Consider the following 14,713-nt stretch of genomic DNA (forward strand, 5'->3'; position numbering starts at 1 on the left):
TTCCTAAGGGAAAAGAGTGTCAATAAAGTATGATATATGAGTTGCAGGATATGGTACTGATATTCCAAATTGGCGTATTTCATATAGGAAGTGATACAGTACAAAATATCTGATGTTGTTCCATTATTCTAATTTCCAATTCCTGCTGTTCCTGCCCCACTGGTGTTTCTGTCAATACATGTACTGTGTTTCTGACAAAGTAAGAAATATACTTCTGCCAGATTACCATGACATATTTACATTCAAATATGATTTGTTCCAGGTTCTCATCTTGGTCACAAATTCCTAAGTCCATGGAACATATGATATGTGACCCATTGAAGAAGTATTAGGCTTAAACATATGTGACCCATTGAAGAAGTATTAGGCTTCGGTGGACAAGCGCGCCCTCTCCTGATAGTTGGCTATTTTGCTTGAAATTCGGGCCGAAAGGATTCTGCATATAATATTAATGAATTACACATTGCTGCAAAACAAACGATACATATATTTAGAAAGTGCGTATTTAGCTATAGACAGTAGAGAATGATTTAGCGTGTTTTCCATGAAGATATTTTTCTTGACTTCTCCTTCAGAATGGTCTGAATCATCTCTGGAATCCGAAGCCGAGTCTAACTTCACTGACATACAGGTCGTGTCGCTTTAGAGTGGCGGGCCTGGCTTGTTCAATTCAATTTATCAAAGCTGCATTCAGTGTATGATAGACGACGACAGTGCCACGACCGATTTTGAGATGACGGCTGCTATAATATTAAATGTAAGAGATGGCGTGCGAAGTATTTCGATTGATAATTGTGACGGCGGTTTGGGGAGAAGAAATGGACCTATACGTCTCCCTCTAACAACATTTGACCGTCAAGGTAAGCAAATTGGTCCAACTTTGCTTGAATGCAGTACCTGATGCTTCGGTTTTGCCAGGGCACGGTCCCTCCTATCTGCAGTACAGTAGCTCGAGGTTTTACCTGGGTATTTGGGTCGGACGGCAAACTGAATTTGCCGTCCGACCCAAATACCCAGGCAAAGCCGCCGACCCAAGCTACCGTACACCACAGTAGTACTGCAGCTAGGTCCGGTCCCTCCAAAAACGAGGGACCGTGGCCACGGGTTGTGACTATAGTGCACCCCAGGAAAAACCTGGCGCTACTGTACTGCAGCAAGGTCCATCCACGACGGAGGTTACACAGTGCCCTTGCAATATCGGTATTACCGTTTATTAAATAAACTTTGTTTTCATCAGGGGGTGACATTGTGTCCCTACCTGAGGTAATTCTTAACATCCCCCAAACCATTCTCTATCAGGTTGTGAGTATTGTTGATGACAGCTGTGGAGAACAAATGTGTCTTCTTTTTAACAATTCAACTCTAGTAGTCTGAAAAAGTTCTGACCACGGACTTCTGGTATCATCATCTGATACGATTCATTCAATCTTTAATTTCACATTTTACATTATAATTGTATAATTTAAATTTATCTCTGGCACATTTTCACTTTCAGAATGTTCAAAGTTTTTCAGAGAAGTTCGGCATTCAGGCCATGTTGATGAAGTTGGTATATCATTCAAACTATGTTTTCAGCAGTTCAGCCAGCTTCTCAAAGATGGTGCTCTCTCTGCATTTGGTAAGTTCGAACTGTAACAAAGTCAAGGACAGTTTTGAGATGCTGATAGACTAGTACACCCATATCTGTTATTTTAGGGTTTAAAATGTAGGATTTAAATACATAGTAATGACCATCCAGCATAACATACTGCTTTCAGTTTGTTCACAAATATAGTCTTAGTATCCTATTGGCATAACTGATGTGGTAATATTTTTTTGCCTTGTCATATGAATCTTGTCTGAATCCTACCTTGATCTTCTAAAAGGAAAAATGAAAAATGAGTGCTGGTTACCGGACCAGTAGTACCCCATTTTCAATCCCTCTGACTGTAAGGTTTCTGTTTCGCTTTTTCAAAAATCACACATGATTTTGCAAAGTTTTGCTGGTTTTTGATGAGTCAAATCTAAATCAAAACGAAAAGTGAAAAAAATGTTCCTGACTAAGCCTACCCTATTTTCTTAAGGCATGCTAACCCTTTGAACCCGGCTCGGGCAAAAATGTCCGCATGATGTCATAGGGTACCAGGGGGTCAGGGTGTAAAGGTTAAGTTGGGGTCCAATAGATCTTTGCTGTGCTTATCTAATTGGAAAAAGTTTTTTTCTCAGGTGTGTCAATAATCATTAACAGCCTTGCCCAGCGAGGATATGTTACTCTGGAGGAGGGCGAGACAAGTGAAGGGGGTTCAAACAAGGACATGGGAAAGCAACATGATAAGATAGGTTTTAAACCAAGGAAACAGAGGTCAGCTTGTGTCAGATCAAGACCTGCGATAGATGAGTGTGACATGGGGCGTGGACTGACGGACGTGGAGGAGAATCCAGAAGAACTGACATGCAAAGTTCAAATGGCTGGTTTTGAGAAAGATCTGCGGAAAGAAGGTCACTTTGAAATTTGTGAACCAAATGCATGCAATGGGTGTAATGAAACAACAACATGTGGCGATGGTCTTACAGAACACCTAGAGTTTAAGGAGCGCATTGGAGAGAGCAATGCCCATCGATCTCATGTTTTGATGTGCACAAGTGTGAATCCATCAAATTGTAATGAGTTTAATAAATCCTCTACACAGAAAAGTGCTCTCAACTCCCATCACTCAGTCCCCATTGATACTCATATACATGGATGTGAAGAAAATGACCCATCTTCAAAAGCCAAAGAAAACCATTCACAGGAGGAAGCTCTCAAATGTAAAGAATGTGGCAAAGCTATGAAAGGAAAGGAACATCTTCGCAGCCACCTCTTAGTCCACTCAAATATCAGGGAACATGAATGTGGAGACTGTGGTAAGATGTTCAAACATAAAGCCAATCTCAGAAGACACAAACTTCTCCATTCAAACATTAAACCGTTCAAATGCAATGTGTGTGGTAAAGCCTTCACCCAGAAAACCCATCTTCAATCTCACAGTGTTGTCCATTCAGATAAAAGAGATCATGAGTGTAGAGAGTGTGGTCGAAAATTTAAAGCTGCCAGACATCTGAAACTGCATCTTCTGATACATTCAGAATCCAGGCCATATACCTGCAAGGAGTGTGGTAAAGCATTTACACAAAATAGTATTCTTAAGCAACACCTTTTAGTCCACTCCAGTGCCAGGCCATTTAAATGTAACGAGTGTGGTTTGGCATTTAAAGTCAAGGGAAATCTCAAAGACCACCTTACTCATCACTCAAATGATAAACCTTACAAGTGTAAAGCTTCTGGGAAAGCATTCCAGCGCAGACACAAGCTCTACGAACACAGGTTGGCGCATTCAGGTTTGAGGCAGTATGAGTGCATTGAGTGTGATAAGGCTTATAAAGAGAAGAGTAGTTTGGAGGCACACTTCCATAGCTGCTCACACATAAAACAACTTGAACAAAAAGAGAGTGGGCAGCCCTCCACAGAGCAGAAAGTTTCAAAGGCAGACAGTTTGAGTCACTCAAAAGAGAAATGCCATTCATGTGATATATGTGGAAAGGACTTTAAGTTGAGGAGCAGGCTCCAAACTCACCTGTTAATCCATTCCCAGCTGGACAAGAATGAATGTGCGGAACATGGTGAACTCTTCACAGAACAAAATCATAGGAAAGTGCTGGCAAGCCATCAAAATGAAAGACAAGAGTGTGAGGTTTGTGGTGAAATGGTTAAAAATAAAGCCGGTCTCGAAAAACACCAACTTCTCCATTTAAACATTAAACCATTCAGATGTAATGTGTGTGGTAAAGCCTTCACCCGGAATTCCCATCTTCAATCTCACAGTATTGTCCATTCAGATAAAAGAGATCATGAGTGTAGAGAGTGTGGTAGAAAGTTTAAAGCTGCCAGGCATCTGAAACTGCACCTTCTGCTGCATTCAGAATCCAGGCCATATGCCTGCAAGGAGTGTGGTAAAGCATTTACACAAAAGAGTACTCTTAAGCAACACCTTTCAGTCCACTCAAATGTCAAGAAACATGAATGTGGAGACTGCGGTAAAGTATTCAAACGTAAATCAAATCTAGAAAAACACCAACTTATCCATTCAAACATTAAACCATTCTTATGCGATGTGTGTGGTAGAGCCTTCACCCAGAAGGCAAATCTGCAAGCTCACAGTATTGTCCATTTAGATACAAGAGATCATGAGTGTAGAGAATGTGGTAGAAAGTTTAAAACTGCCAGACATCTGAAACTGCATCTTCTGATACATTCAGAATCCAGGCCATATGCCTGCAAGGAATGTGGTAAAGCATTTACACAAAAGGATATTCTTAAACAACACCTTTCAGTCCACTCAAATGTCAGGAAACATGAATGTGGAGACTGCGGTAAGATGTTCAAACATAAAGCAAGTCTCGAAAAACACCAACTTATCCATTCAAACAGTAACCCATTCATATGCAATGTGTGTGGTAAAGCCTTCACCCGGAATTCCCATCTTCAATCTCACAGTATTGTCCATTACGATACAAGAGATCATGAGTGCAGAGAGTGTGATAGAAAATTTAAAACTGCCAGGCATCTGAAACATCACCTTCTGATACATTCAGAATCCAGGCCATATACCTGCAAGGAGTGCGGTAAAGCATTTACACGAAAGAGTTTTCTGAGGCAACACCTTTCAGTCCACTCAAATGTCAAGAAACATGAATGTGGAGACTGCGGTAAGATGTTCAAACATAAAGCCAGTCTCAGAAAACACCAGTTTCTCCATTCAAATATTAAACCATTCAAATGCAATGTCTGTGGTAAAGCCTTCACCAAGAAATCAAATCTTCAATCTCACAGTATTGTCCATTTAGATACAAGAGATCATGAGTGTAGAGAGTGTGGGAGAAAGTTTAAAACTGCCAGGCATCTGAAACAGCACCTTCTGCTGCATTCAGAATCCAGGCCATATGCCTGCAAGGAATGTGGTAAAGCATTTACAAAAGATTTTCTGCTTAAGCAACACCTTTTAGTCCATTCAAATGTCAGGAAACATGAATGTGGAGACTGCGGTAAGATGTTCAAACATGAAACCAATCTCAGAAGACACCAGCTTCTCCATTCAAATATTAAACCATTCCTATGTGATGTGTGTGGTAAAGCCTTTACCCAGAAGTCCCATCTGCAATCTCACAGTGTTGTCCATTCAGATAAAAGAGATCATGAGTGTAGAGAGTGTGATAGAAAATTTAAAACTGCCAGGCATCTGAAACTGCATTTTCTGCTGCATTCAGAATCTAGGCCATATGCCTGCAAGGAGTGTGGTAAAGCATTTACACAAAATAGTATTCTTAAGCAACACTTTTCAGTCCACTCAAATGTCAGGAAACATGAATGTGGAGACTGCGGTAAGATGTTCAAACATAAAAAAAGTCTCAAAAAACACCAACTTATCCATTCAAACGTTAACCCATTCATATGCAATGTGTGTGGTAAAGCCTTCAGTCGGAATTCCCATCTTCAATCTCACAGTATTGTCCATTTAGATACAAGAGATCATGAGTGTAGAGAGTGTGGGAGAAAGTTTAAAGCTGCCAGACATCTGAAACATCATCTTCTGATACATTCAGAATCTAGGCCATATACCTGCAAGAAATGTGGTAAAGCATTTACACAAAAGAATATTCTTAAACAACACCTTTTAGTCCACTCCAGTGTCAGGCCATTTAAATGTAACAAGTGTGGTTGGGCATTTAAGGCCAAGGGAACTCTGAAAATCCACCTTGCTCATCACACAAATGAGTAACCTTTTAGCTTCACTGTCAGCGACGTGAATCTTATGTAATTGGTTGATGTGTGGCGGCATCAGTCAACTTATTTCATTCCAGGCTTCTTTAAAACGGCCAGTCTGATTCCTTGAAAATTTAGAGTTCAGGTCACCACGGATGACTTTCATCAGATTTGTTCAAATTTGGATGAAATATGCAAATTTGTTTGTTTTAGGCTAATTTTGCTATTTTGGGGCAAAATTCTTCTTTTCCTTAATGGCTGGTCCAACAGCTTATTATTTAGTATATACCAGTAGGTTTGTAGGGATGTCCTTATGATAAATTTATACAAATTGTGATGAAATATGCAAATTTCTTCTTGTAAAGCAATTTTTTTCGTTGTTGTTAAAATTCTTAAAAAATCTTGAAAGCTGCTTATCAATGAGCTGTGATATTTGATATATAGGTCCCTAAGGATGACTTTTTCAGATTCGTTCAAATTGTGCAGAAATATGCAATCTTGTATTTTTAAGGCATTTTTAGCTCCCATAGCCATATGTATATATGGCAATGGAAGCTATTCTTATAGGCTAGGGAAATGTCTGTATGTCTGTATGTCTGTATGTCTGTATGTCTGTATGTCTGTATGTCTGTCCGTCAACATCAAAAACTCCAAAACCGCTGTACATTTCATCTTGATATTTGGTGTGTACATGGATGATGGGCTGTAGATGAGATTTTGTTCAAATGAAGTTGTCATTGCCAAAAATATGCAAATTAAGTGAAAAAATGTAAAAACAGTCAAAATTGAAAAAACTCAATAACCACTGAGCAGATTACATGAAAAATTAGCATGTAAGTACTTTGGGCTGACATGAAATGATTGTGCACATCTTGGGTCAGTATCTTGGACTTGCTATTTTTCATGAATTTTTTTGTAATTTTCTCCCATTTTTGGTCAAAAAATCTCCTGCTCTGAAACCACAAGTCCGATTGATTTGAAACTTGGTATGGAAGTGCATAGGAGTGACCTTTCCCAAATTTGGGCAAATCGTGGTGAAATTTGCATATTTTTAGTTTACACGTCCATAGACTCCCATGTATAAGGCAGATCTCCATAGACTCCCATGTATAAGGCCACGAAAAATAAAAATTTAGTTTCTCATCGTATTCATATTGCAAAAAGGATGCAGTGACACAATTTTTAGTCCCCATGGATGAAGTCCAGTGAGCTTATAGATTGGGTCATGTCCGTCTGTTCGTCCATCCGTGAGTCCATCCGTTCACGCAGATATCTCGGATATTTGGACAAAATGTCATGTGACCTTGATGACCTTTGATCTCAAATATACATATTTGTCCATAACTCAGTAACCACAAGTGCTACCACCCTTCATATATGGTATGATGGGACAGCTTATGACGCCACATATTGTACCTCATTAATTATGCACATATCTAATTTTGAGCGAGCCAATAGAGCTAGAGGTCTGATTTTTGGTATATAGGGATAACTTAGCAAAACAATTTTTTGACAAAATGTCACGTGACCTTGGTGACCTTTGACCTCAAATATACATATTTGTCCATAACTCAGTAACCACAAGTGCTACAGCCTTCATGTATGGTATGATGGGACACCTTATGACGCCACATATTGTACCTCATTAATTATGCGCATATCTAATTTTGAGTGAGCCAATAGAGCTAGAGGTCTGATTTTTGGTATATAGGGATAACTTAGCAATACAATTTTTTTGACAAAATGTCACGTGACCTCGGTGACCTTTGACCTCAAATATACATATTTGTCCATAACTCAGTAACCACAAGTGCTACAGCCTTCATGTATGGTATGATGGGACACCTTATGACGCCACATATTGTACCTCAATAATTATGCACATATCTAATTTTGAGCGAGCCAATAGAGCTAGAGGTCTGATTTTTGGTATATAGGGATAACTTAGCAAAACAATTTTTTTGACAAAATGTCACGTGACCTCGGTGACCTTTGACCTCAAATATACATATTTGTCCATAACTCGGTAACCACAAGTGCTACACCCTTCATGTTTGGTATGATTGGACACCTTATGACGCCACATACTGTACCTCAATAATTATGCGCATATCTCATTCTGAGCGAGCCAATAGAGCTAGAGGTCTGATTTTTGGTATATAGGGATAACTTAGCAATACAATTTTTTTGACAAAATGTCATGTGACCGTCCTTTGTATTTAGTAGGATGGGAGACCTTATGACAACACACGCTTTATCTCATAATTATGTACACATCTAATTCTGGGCAAGCGAATAGAGCTAGAGATCTGATTTTTTGGCATATAGGGATTAATTAGCAATATAATTTTTTTTTTTCAAAATGTCATGTGACCTCGATGACCTTTGACCTTGATTATACATATATATGCATATTTCAGTAACCACAAGTTCTATACCCTCCAATTTTGATAGGATATTAGACCTTAAGATGTCACATCTTGTACCTCATTTATAATGCGCATATGTATTTCTTGGCTGGCCAATACTGCTAGAGGTCTGATCTTTTTTCCCGATTTAGAACCATAACTTAGACATGCCTCATGTGTTTCAAATTGGAAACAACAACATAGACCTATGTGCCCATAGATCTCAACATATACACTCCAGTGATACTTCTTAATGACCACATTTTCCTGCCCCATCAAGACTAATACTCCTATTACAAGTTGGGACTATGTCATTGTAAATGACTTGTTGAGTTAATGGTTGTATCACAGTATTCGATATATCTAATTCTGTATTTTTTCCATTTTATATTCTGAATAATTACATTAAACATATTTCACTGTCTCCAGTACATTTCATTTAAGTATTTTCACTTCATGCACTTTTAATCCCTTTCACACATGTTCAAATATCTGACCAGAGAACAAACACTAAATAGTCCAGGATGGGAGCTACAGTGTCATGACGCTATTTTTTTGTCATTTATGGTTAAGTTTGTTTTACCCCAAAACTGCCGTGTGATAGCCTCGACATTTGGTATACAGGTTCATCATGGCATGATCAAAATGTGATGTATTCACATTATGATGAAATCTGCAAATTTATATTTTTGGGGTACTTTTTAGCTCTTCTGTCAGCAATGCGGAGCTTATCTGGTTGGCTGATTTTCCATCGCTGTTCACTTTGGGTAACCTCAGTTAAGTTTGTTCAAATCGTGGTGAAATTTGCTCATTTGTATTTTTTTGCATTTTTTGGTATTTTTGGTGAAAAAACTTCTCTGAAACCGCATGTCTGATTGCTTTGAAATTTGATATGCTGTCTACTTAGAGTTACTTCAGTAAGGTTTGTCCAAATCCTGGTGAAATTTGCATACCGGTATGTAATTTGTATTTTTAATGAGATTTTTGTCATTTGTGGTCAAAAGATCTTTAAAAATCTTCAAAACTAAAGGTCAGATAGCTTTGATATTTGGTACATAGGTTAGTAGGGATGATCTTTTTCAGATTTGATAGTCCCCACTGACACCCTCAGGTAAGACTTACAGGTTTAGTCATGTCCTTGCGTGCATGTGTGCATCTGTGCGTGCCCGTGTGCATCCATCCATGCAGATATCTCAGAGATACATGGAGCAATTTCATTCAAATTTGGAACAAGGATTAGTCCTTATGTCATACATATGCATGTGAATTTGTTTTGCGATCAAATCCAATATGGCTGTGTGACAAGCCATTTTATTGAAAAAGCAGGGACTATGTCATTGACAATGATTTTTTTTAAAGAGCTGTTTCTAGAGCCGCGTGCTGCACAGAGCTCTGATAGCACACGAGATCTGTCAGTATTGCATGAATCTTGCTAATTTGCATATTTGATAATTTTTATTTCACATTTGGTTATACCAATGTGAGTTTATTGTATAAGCTGAAGTCAATGGTGTCTGTATGTATGTGTGTATGTATGTTTGTAATTAGACTGATATGACTTGAAATACTGCAGCAAATTTGATGAAACTTAGTGCAGATCTTTAGCCTATAGTCTTGCATAAGTTTACAAAGAAACTTTGCAGTGTCATGCGAATTAAGTGCTAATTTGCATATTTAATGGAGTTTCCAAATTGGTGGGCTATCTCCAGAACCACTGCATGAAATATAGTTTCTAATTTGCATTTTTGATGGATTTTTGTAATTAGTGTTATGTCTAGAAATGTTGCATCAAATTTGATGAAATGTGGCACAGATGTTGATCTTTTGGTGATCTAATTGCGTGCATTGATGTGAAGTAGTATCATGTCAATTAAATGTTAATTTGCCTTTTTTTTATTTAATAAATTTCGTAATTAGACTGATATGTTAAGAAATTATTCATCAAATTTCATGAAACTTGGTACAGATGTTGAGCTCACATTGCTTTAACATTTGAATGAATACATTTATCAGTGTCATTCAAATTAATTGCTAATTTGGATATTTAATGAATTTTTCTAATTAGTGGGCATGTCCAGAATTACTGCATCAAATTTGATGAAACTCTGTACAAATGTCTATCTTTCAGTACTGTGATACTGTGCGAAGACATTAACCCTTTGAACCCGGCTCGGACAGAAATGTCCACATGACGTCATAGAGTACCGGGGGGTCAGGGTGCAAAGGGTTAATCAGTATCATGTTAAATGATTGTTTCATATTTGATGAACTTTCATAATTAATATGATATGGTAAGAAATGCTGTATATAATTTGATGAAACATGGTAGAGATGTTATTCTTCCATAAGTGTTATGGCATGCAAAGATATGTAGAAGTATCATGTCAAGTAATTGCTGATTTGCATATTTAATTCATTTTCATAATTAAGCTGATATGGCGAGAAATGGTTCATCAAATTTCATGAAACTTGATACAGATGTTGAGCTCACATTGTTTTAGTATTGAATAAAGACAATGCGGTATCATGTTAATCAATATTTAATTTACATATGTAATGAACTTTCCTATTTAGAGTGATGGGGTATGTCCAGAAACACATCATCCAATTACATGAAACTTTGTACAGATGTTGATCTCACAGTGTTGTAATACAATTCATCGAAACTTGGCGGTATCGTAATGAAATGTGGTATACGTGATAATCTGTCAGTGTTATAATAGAATGCAAAATTGTTTGACAACATCCTGTCGATTAAGTACTAATTGACTTATTTAATGACCTTTTGTAATTAGGATGGCAGCCCACATTGGTTTTACATTTTCACCACCGTGGAACTCATTCTTAATCTAAGACCCAATTAATGAACAGAACTCTATCCTCTCTAAGGACTTGTGCAAATTGTGATGAAATGTGCAAATTTGTATTTTTAAGGTAATTTTTGTCAATTTTGGTCAAAAAATTTGTTTCACCAAAACCGCTTGTCTGTGACAGCTTTGATATTTGGTATACAGGTTTATAGGTGTGAGCAAAATGTGATGTATTCAAATTATGATGAAATCTACAATTTTTGTAATTTGGGGCATTTTTGCTATTGTTGGTCAAAAAATATGTTTCTCAAAAAGTACTGGTCTGAGAGCTTTGAAATTTAGTGTACAGGTTCCTACAGGTAAACTGAAAGTGATATATTGAAATAATGATGAAATCTGCAATTTTGTATTTTTGGTCAATTTTTGCCATTTTTGGTCACTAAAATGCATTCCCAATAACTGCTCATCTGATAGCTTTGATATTTGGTATACAGGTTGCAAGGGGTTATTTTAATGTGAGATATTGAAATTATGATGGAATCTGCAACTTTTATTTTTTGAGCAAAAATGAAATTAGCTATCAAAGATTTCCACCTTCATCAACACATTATCAAAAATAGTAATTCTCTACATAACACAGGGGGACTACCATATTGGCCGCTAGGCCACTTGTTTTATCAAACATTCATCTTAACAATGACTTCATATACAGTGCATACAAAAACTTGGGTACCGTGACAGACATGACAATATTTTTTGAAATTATTCTATATGGCTATGAGACACCCATGTTTAATCTTGAGAGGTAGCTCAAAAAGCACGTGAACAAATCTATTTGAGCTTGGCTCAGTGACAATAAGCTGTTGGTGTTGCGGGCATAGCCAAGCCAGTTTGTTTTGTGTTTATGATCTGATGTAGCAATGGGCTGGCTATTTACTTATCATCTCTGTAGTTATTCTTCAGACCCAACTCTTCTGATTTCTTTCTAAATTTTTATATTGCAATTATGATTTATTCTTTGTGATTTGTTTTATAATTCACTGTAATATGTTTTGTAATTAAGTTTTAAATGCTCGATTTTTTTCTAGTCTGTAGATATACCGTTAGTTGACATTTCTGTAACTTTGTGTTGCAACCAGCTAAATGTTAAAGTGCGATAAAATCTGGTCGTCAATCAACAGTTGAAAATTACCGCCCAATCTCCTTGTTGCCTCTTTTTGCTAAGATCTTCGATTGTTCCTCATATCTATCAACATACCGTATTAACCAAATATTTCCATTGACCAGCACGGATTTGTTAAAAACAGATCCACTACAACTAACTTAGTTGATAATACAGATTTCATCTCTGTTTCACTGAACAATAAACAACAGGTAGATTCAATTAACATGGACTTTAGCAAGGCTTTTGACAGTGTCTTTCACACACTTCTCCTGTACAAAGCCGCCAAATTTGGTATATGTGGTAACCTGCATAGTTGGCTGGCTTCTTATCTCCATCTTAGACGACAGAGGGTAGTGTTTGGTAGTTGCTCATCAAAATGGTACACTACTTCTTCAGGTGTGCCCCAGGGTTCACTCTTTGGGGCCACTACTTTTTCTTATCTTTATTAATGATATTGCACTGTTAGACATTTCTGCAAAGCTCAGCTTGTATACCGACGATGCCAAGATCTATCGCACCATCACATCCCTCGCTGACTGTGTCATGTTACATCAAGATCTTGACAAATTTGCTCAATGGTGTAACAACTGGAAGCTGTCACCTGATATCAGTAAATGTAAATTTATCAGTTTTACACTTAAGAAAAGAGTCATTTCCTCTATTGATTACTCCATCAATGGTACTCCACTTCAACGGGTCTCTGTTGTCAAGGATTTGGGCATTTACCTTCCTTCCACTCTTAATTATTCTTTTCACATCAATAATATTGTTTCTAGAGCCTTCAAATCTCTTGGTTTTATTAAGCATCTCTGCCAGCCATTCAATGACATTTCAGCAATTATTTCTCTGTATTTTGTTTATGTAAGATCTATTCCAGAGTATGGCTCTGTTGTGTGGTCACCCCACCAGCAGGGCCTGTCAGAAAAAATTGAGCGAGTACAAACTCAGTTTGTGAAATACATTTGTCGCAAACTCAATGTTCACTGCAGTAAATCCAGCTGTCCATTTTATTGCAGAATTCTGAACATTCCTAAGTTACACAATAGAAGACTAACCCTTGACATTTGCTTTTTATACAAAATAATCCATTCACATTATGATTCACCAAATATTTTAAATCAAATCTGCTTTTATGCCCCAAGTAGAAATTTATGCAAGAAACCCCTTTTTAAAACAGACTTGTGTTCTGTTAATTGCGGAAAAATTTTTGACAGTGCCAAGATGCATGTCTATTTTTAATGATATTTCTTTCAAATGATATAGATATTTTTTCTACGCTGTGTAGTTTTAAAAATATTTATCCAGTCATTTTAACAGTTCTCTTTTTTGATTTGTGTATGTTTTTTCAATTTAATGTAACGTGTTACTTTTATGGTTGTACATTTGTAAATTTGTCTTGTGATGGTGCGACTTTTTTTTTTCACAGATCTGTTAGTGGGTTTACCCATTGATCTGTGTATCAAATAAAATAAAATAAAAACCCCAAAAATTTGTTTGGAAAAGATCTTCCTGCTATGTCACAGTGTAATATTTTATTTTCTAAGCTCTTCATTTTTGTAAGACTGCATAAATGGTCAAATTATGCTATTCTGAGACTGAATTGTCTTTACTGATTTACAAACATTTTACCGGTAAAGGTGATAAAGTGTATCCATTACAATACTGAATCATGTGCTACCTTGAAACCATGATGACGTCATATACCGTAGCTGTGACATAGTAAGCAATTGCATTGATTGCAATTTCAGGTTTGTTACTAAATATAACGGCATGTGCGCAACTTCGGACTACTAGAATACTGCCTAAAATTTTGACAAATTTTGTTGTTGTATGTGTGCGACTCTTGTTGCAGCTTGTAGTCTGAAACATAAATTCATACAAATTATTGTGACTATTAGCAGCCATTGTAACACTAGCAGGTTTTATTTTTGTCGTTTATGTGGAAAATGCAGAAAAATGTTTATTTATGCATATTAATGAGATTAAATTGAGAGAAAAAATAATGTCATTTGCGATCACCGCAATTGCCTCACATCTGTTGGGGGTGAATCTGAAGAAAACAAGACTCCCAATCTTTGTTGTTACAACTAGCAAGTTTTCTTAAGAGGCCCCTTCATAGCTTTACTAAGCAACTGGACCCCCTAGGATTACTTGATTTGTAGAATTGTTTTGGTAGAGGCCCAGTATTTGTCAGTCTTGTTCGAGGCACATTCCCCTGTTCATCATCATTTATTCATGGGTTAGTGGTAGCGCCTCACCACTTAAAAATTACAGACTTGAACTTTTGCTCAAATTTTCATCAAGCAAACTTCAAACCGTCCTCTAAAATTTCAAAATCAAGAATAAACATTGGGGCCACCCAACAAATGTTGGTAAATTACCCAATATTTACTGATATTTGAAATTAAGTATAAATGCCATCCCTGTGCTATCTAAGTGTGCGGGAAAGCAAGTTCTCAATTGTTACAAAGTGTAGAATATTGTAAAAATTAGTTGAAATTTATGTCCCTGGGCACATTCGTCTAAATTTGCCTATGCCTAATGGACCTGA

General features: G+C 37.0%; 1 protein-coding gene across 1 annotated transcript; it reads left to right on the forward strand.

Annotated features, from left to right (window-relative positions):
* The first annotated feature begins 619 nt into the window (after positions 1 to 619).
* On the forward strand, positions 620 to 13,671 carry LOC139115561 (zinc finger protein 99-like). The gene is made up of 3 exons (XM_070677796.1): positions 620 to 860; positions 1,496 to 1,618; positions 2,206 to 13,671. Exons 1-3 carry the CDS (start codon positions 698 to 700, stop codon positions 5,793 to 5,795), a joined length of 3,876 nt encoding a protein of 1,291 aa, XP_070533897.1. The 5' UTR covers positions 620 to 697; the 3' UTR covers positions 5,796 to 13,671.
* Positions 13,672 to 14,713: the final 1,042 nt, after the last annotated feature.

The sequence above is a fragment of the Ptychodera flava genome, chromosome 17 (assembly GCF_041260155.1).
Source record: "Ptychodera flava strain L36383 chromosome 17, AS_Pfla_20210202, whole genome shotgun sequence".
Classification (NCBI taxonomy): Eukaryota; Metazoa; Hemichordata; class Enteropneusta; family Ptychoderidae; genus Ptychodera; species Ptychodera flava.

Excerpts from the sequence above, each read along its gene's own strand:
- LOC139115561 (XM_070677796.1), top strand. The coding sequence starts at position 698 with ATGATAGACGACGACAGTGCCACGACCGATTTTGAGATGACGGCTGCT. Across the intron at positions 861-1,495 it reads AACAACATTTGACCGTCAAG|AATGTTCAAAGTTTTTCAGA; the intron begins GTAAGCAAATTG and ends TTTCACTTTCAG. Across the intron at positions 1,619-2,205 it reads TGGTGCTCTCTCTGCATTTG|GTGTGTCAATAATCATTAAC; the intron begins GTAAGTTCGAAC and ends TTTTTTTCTCAG.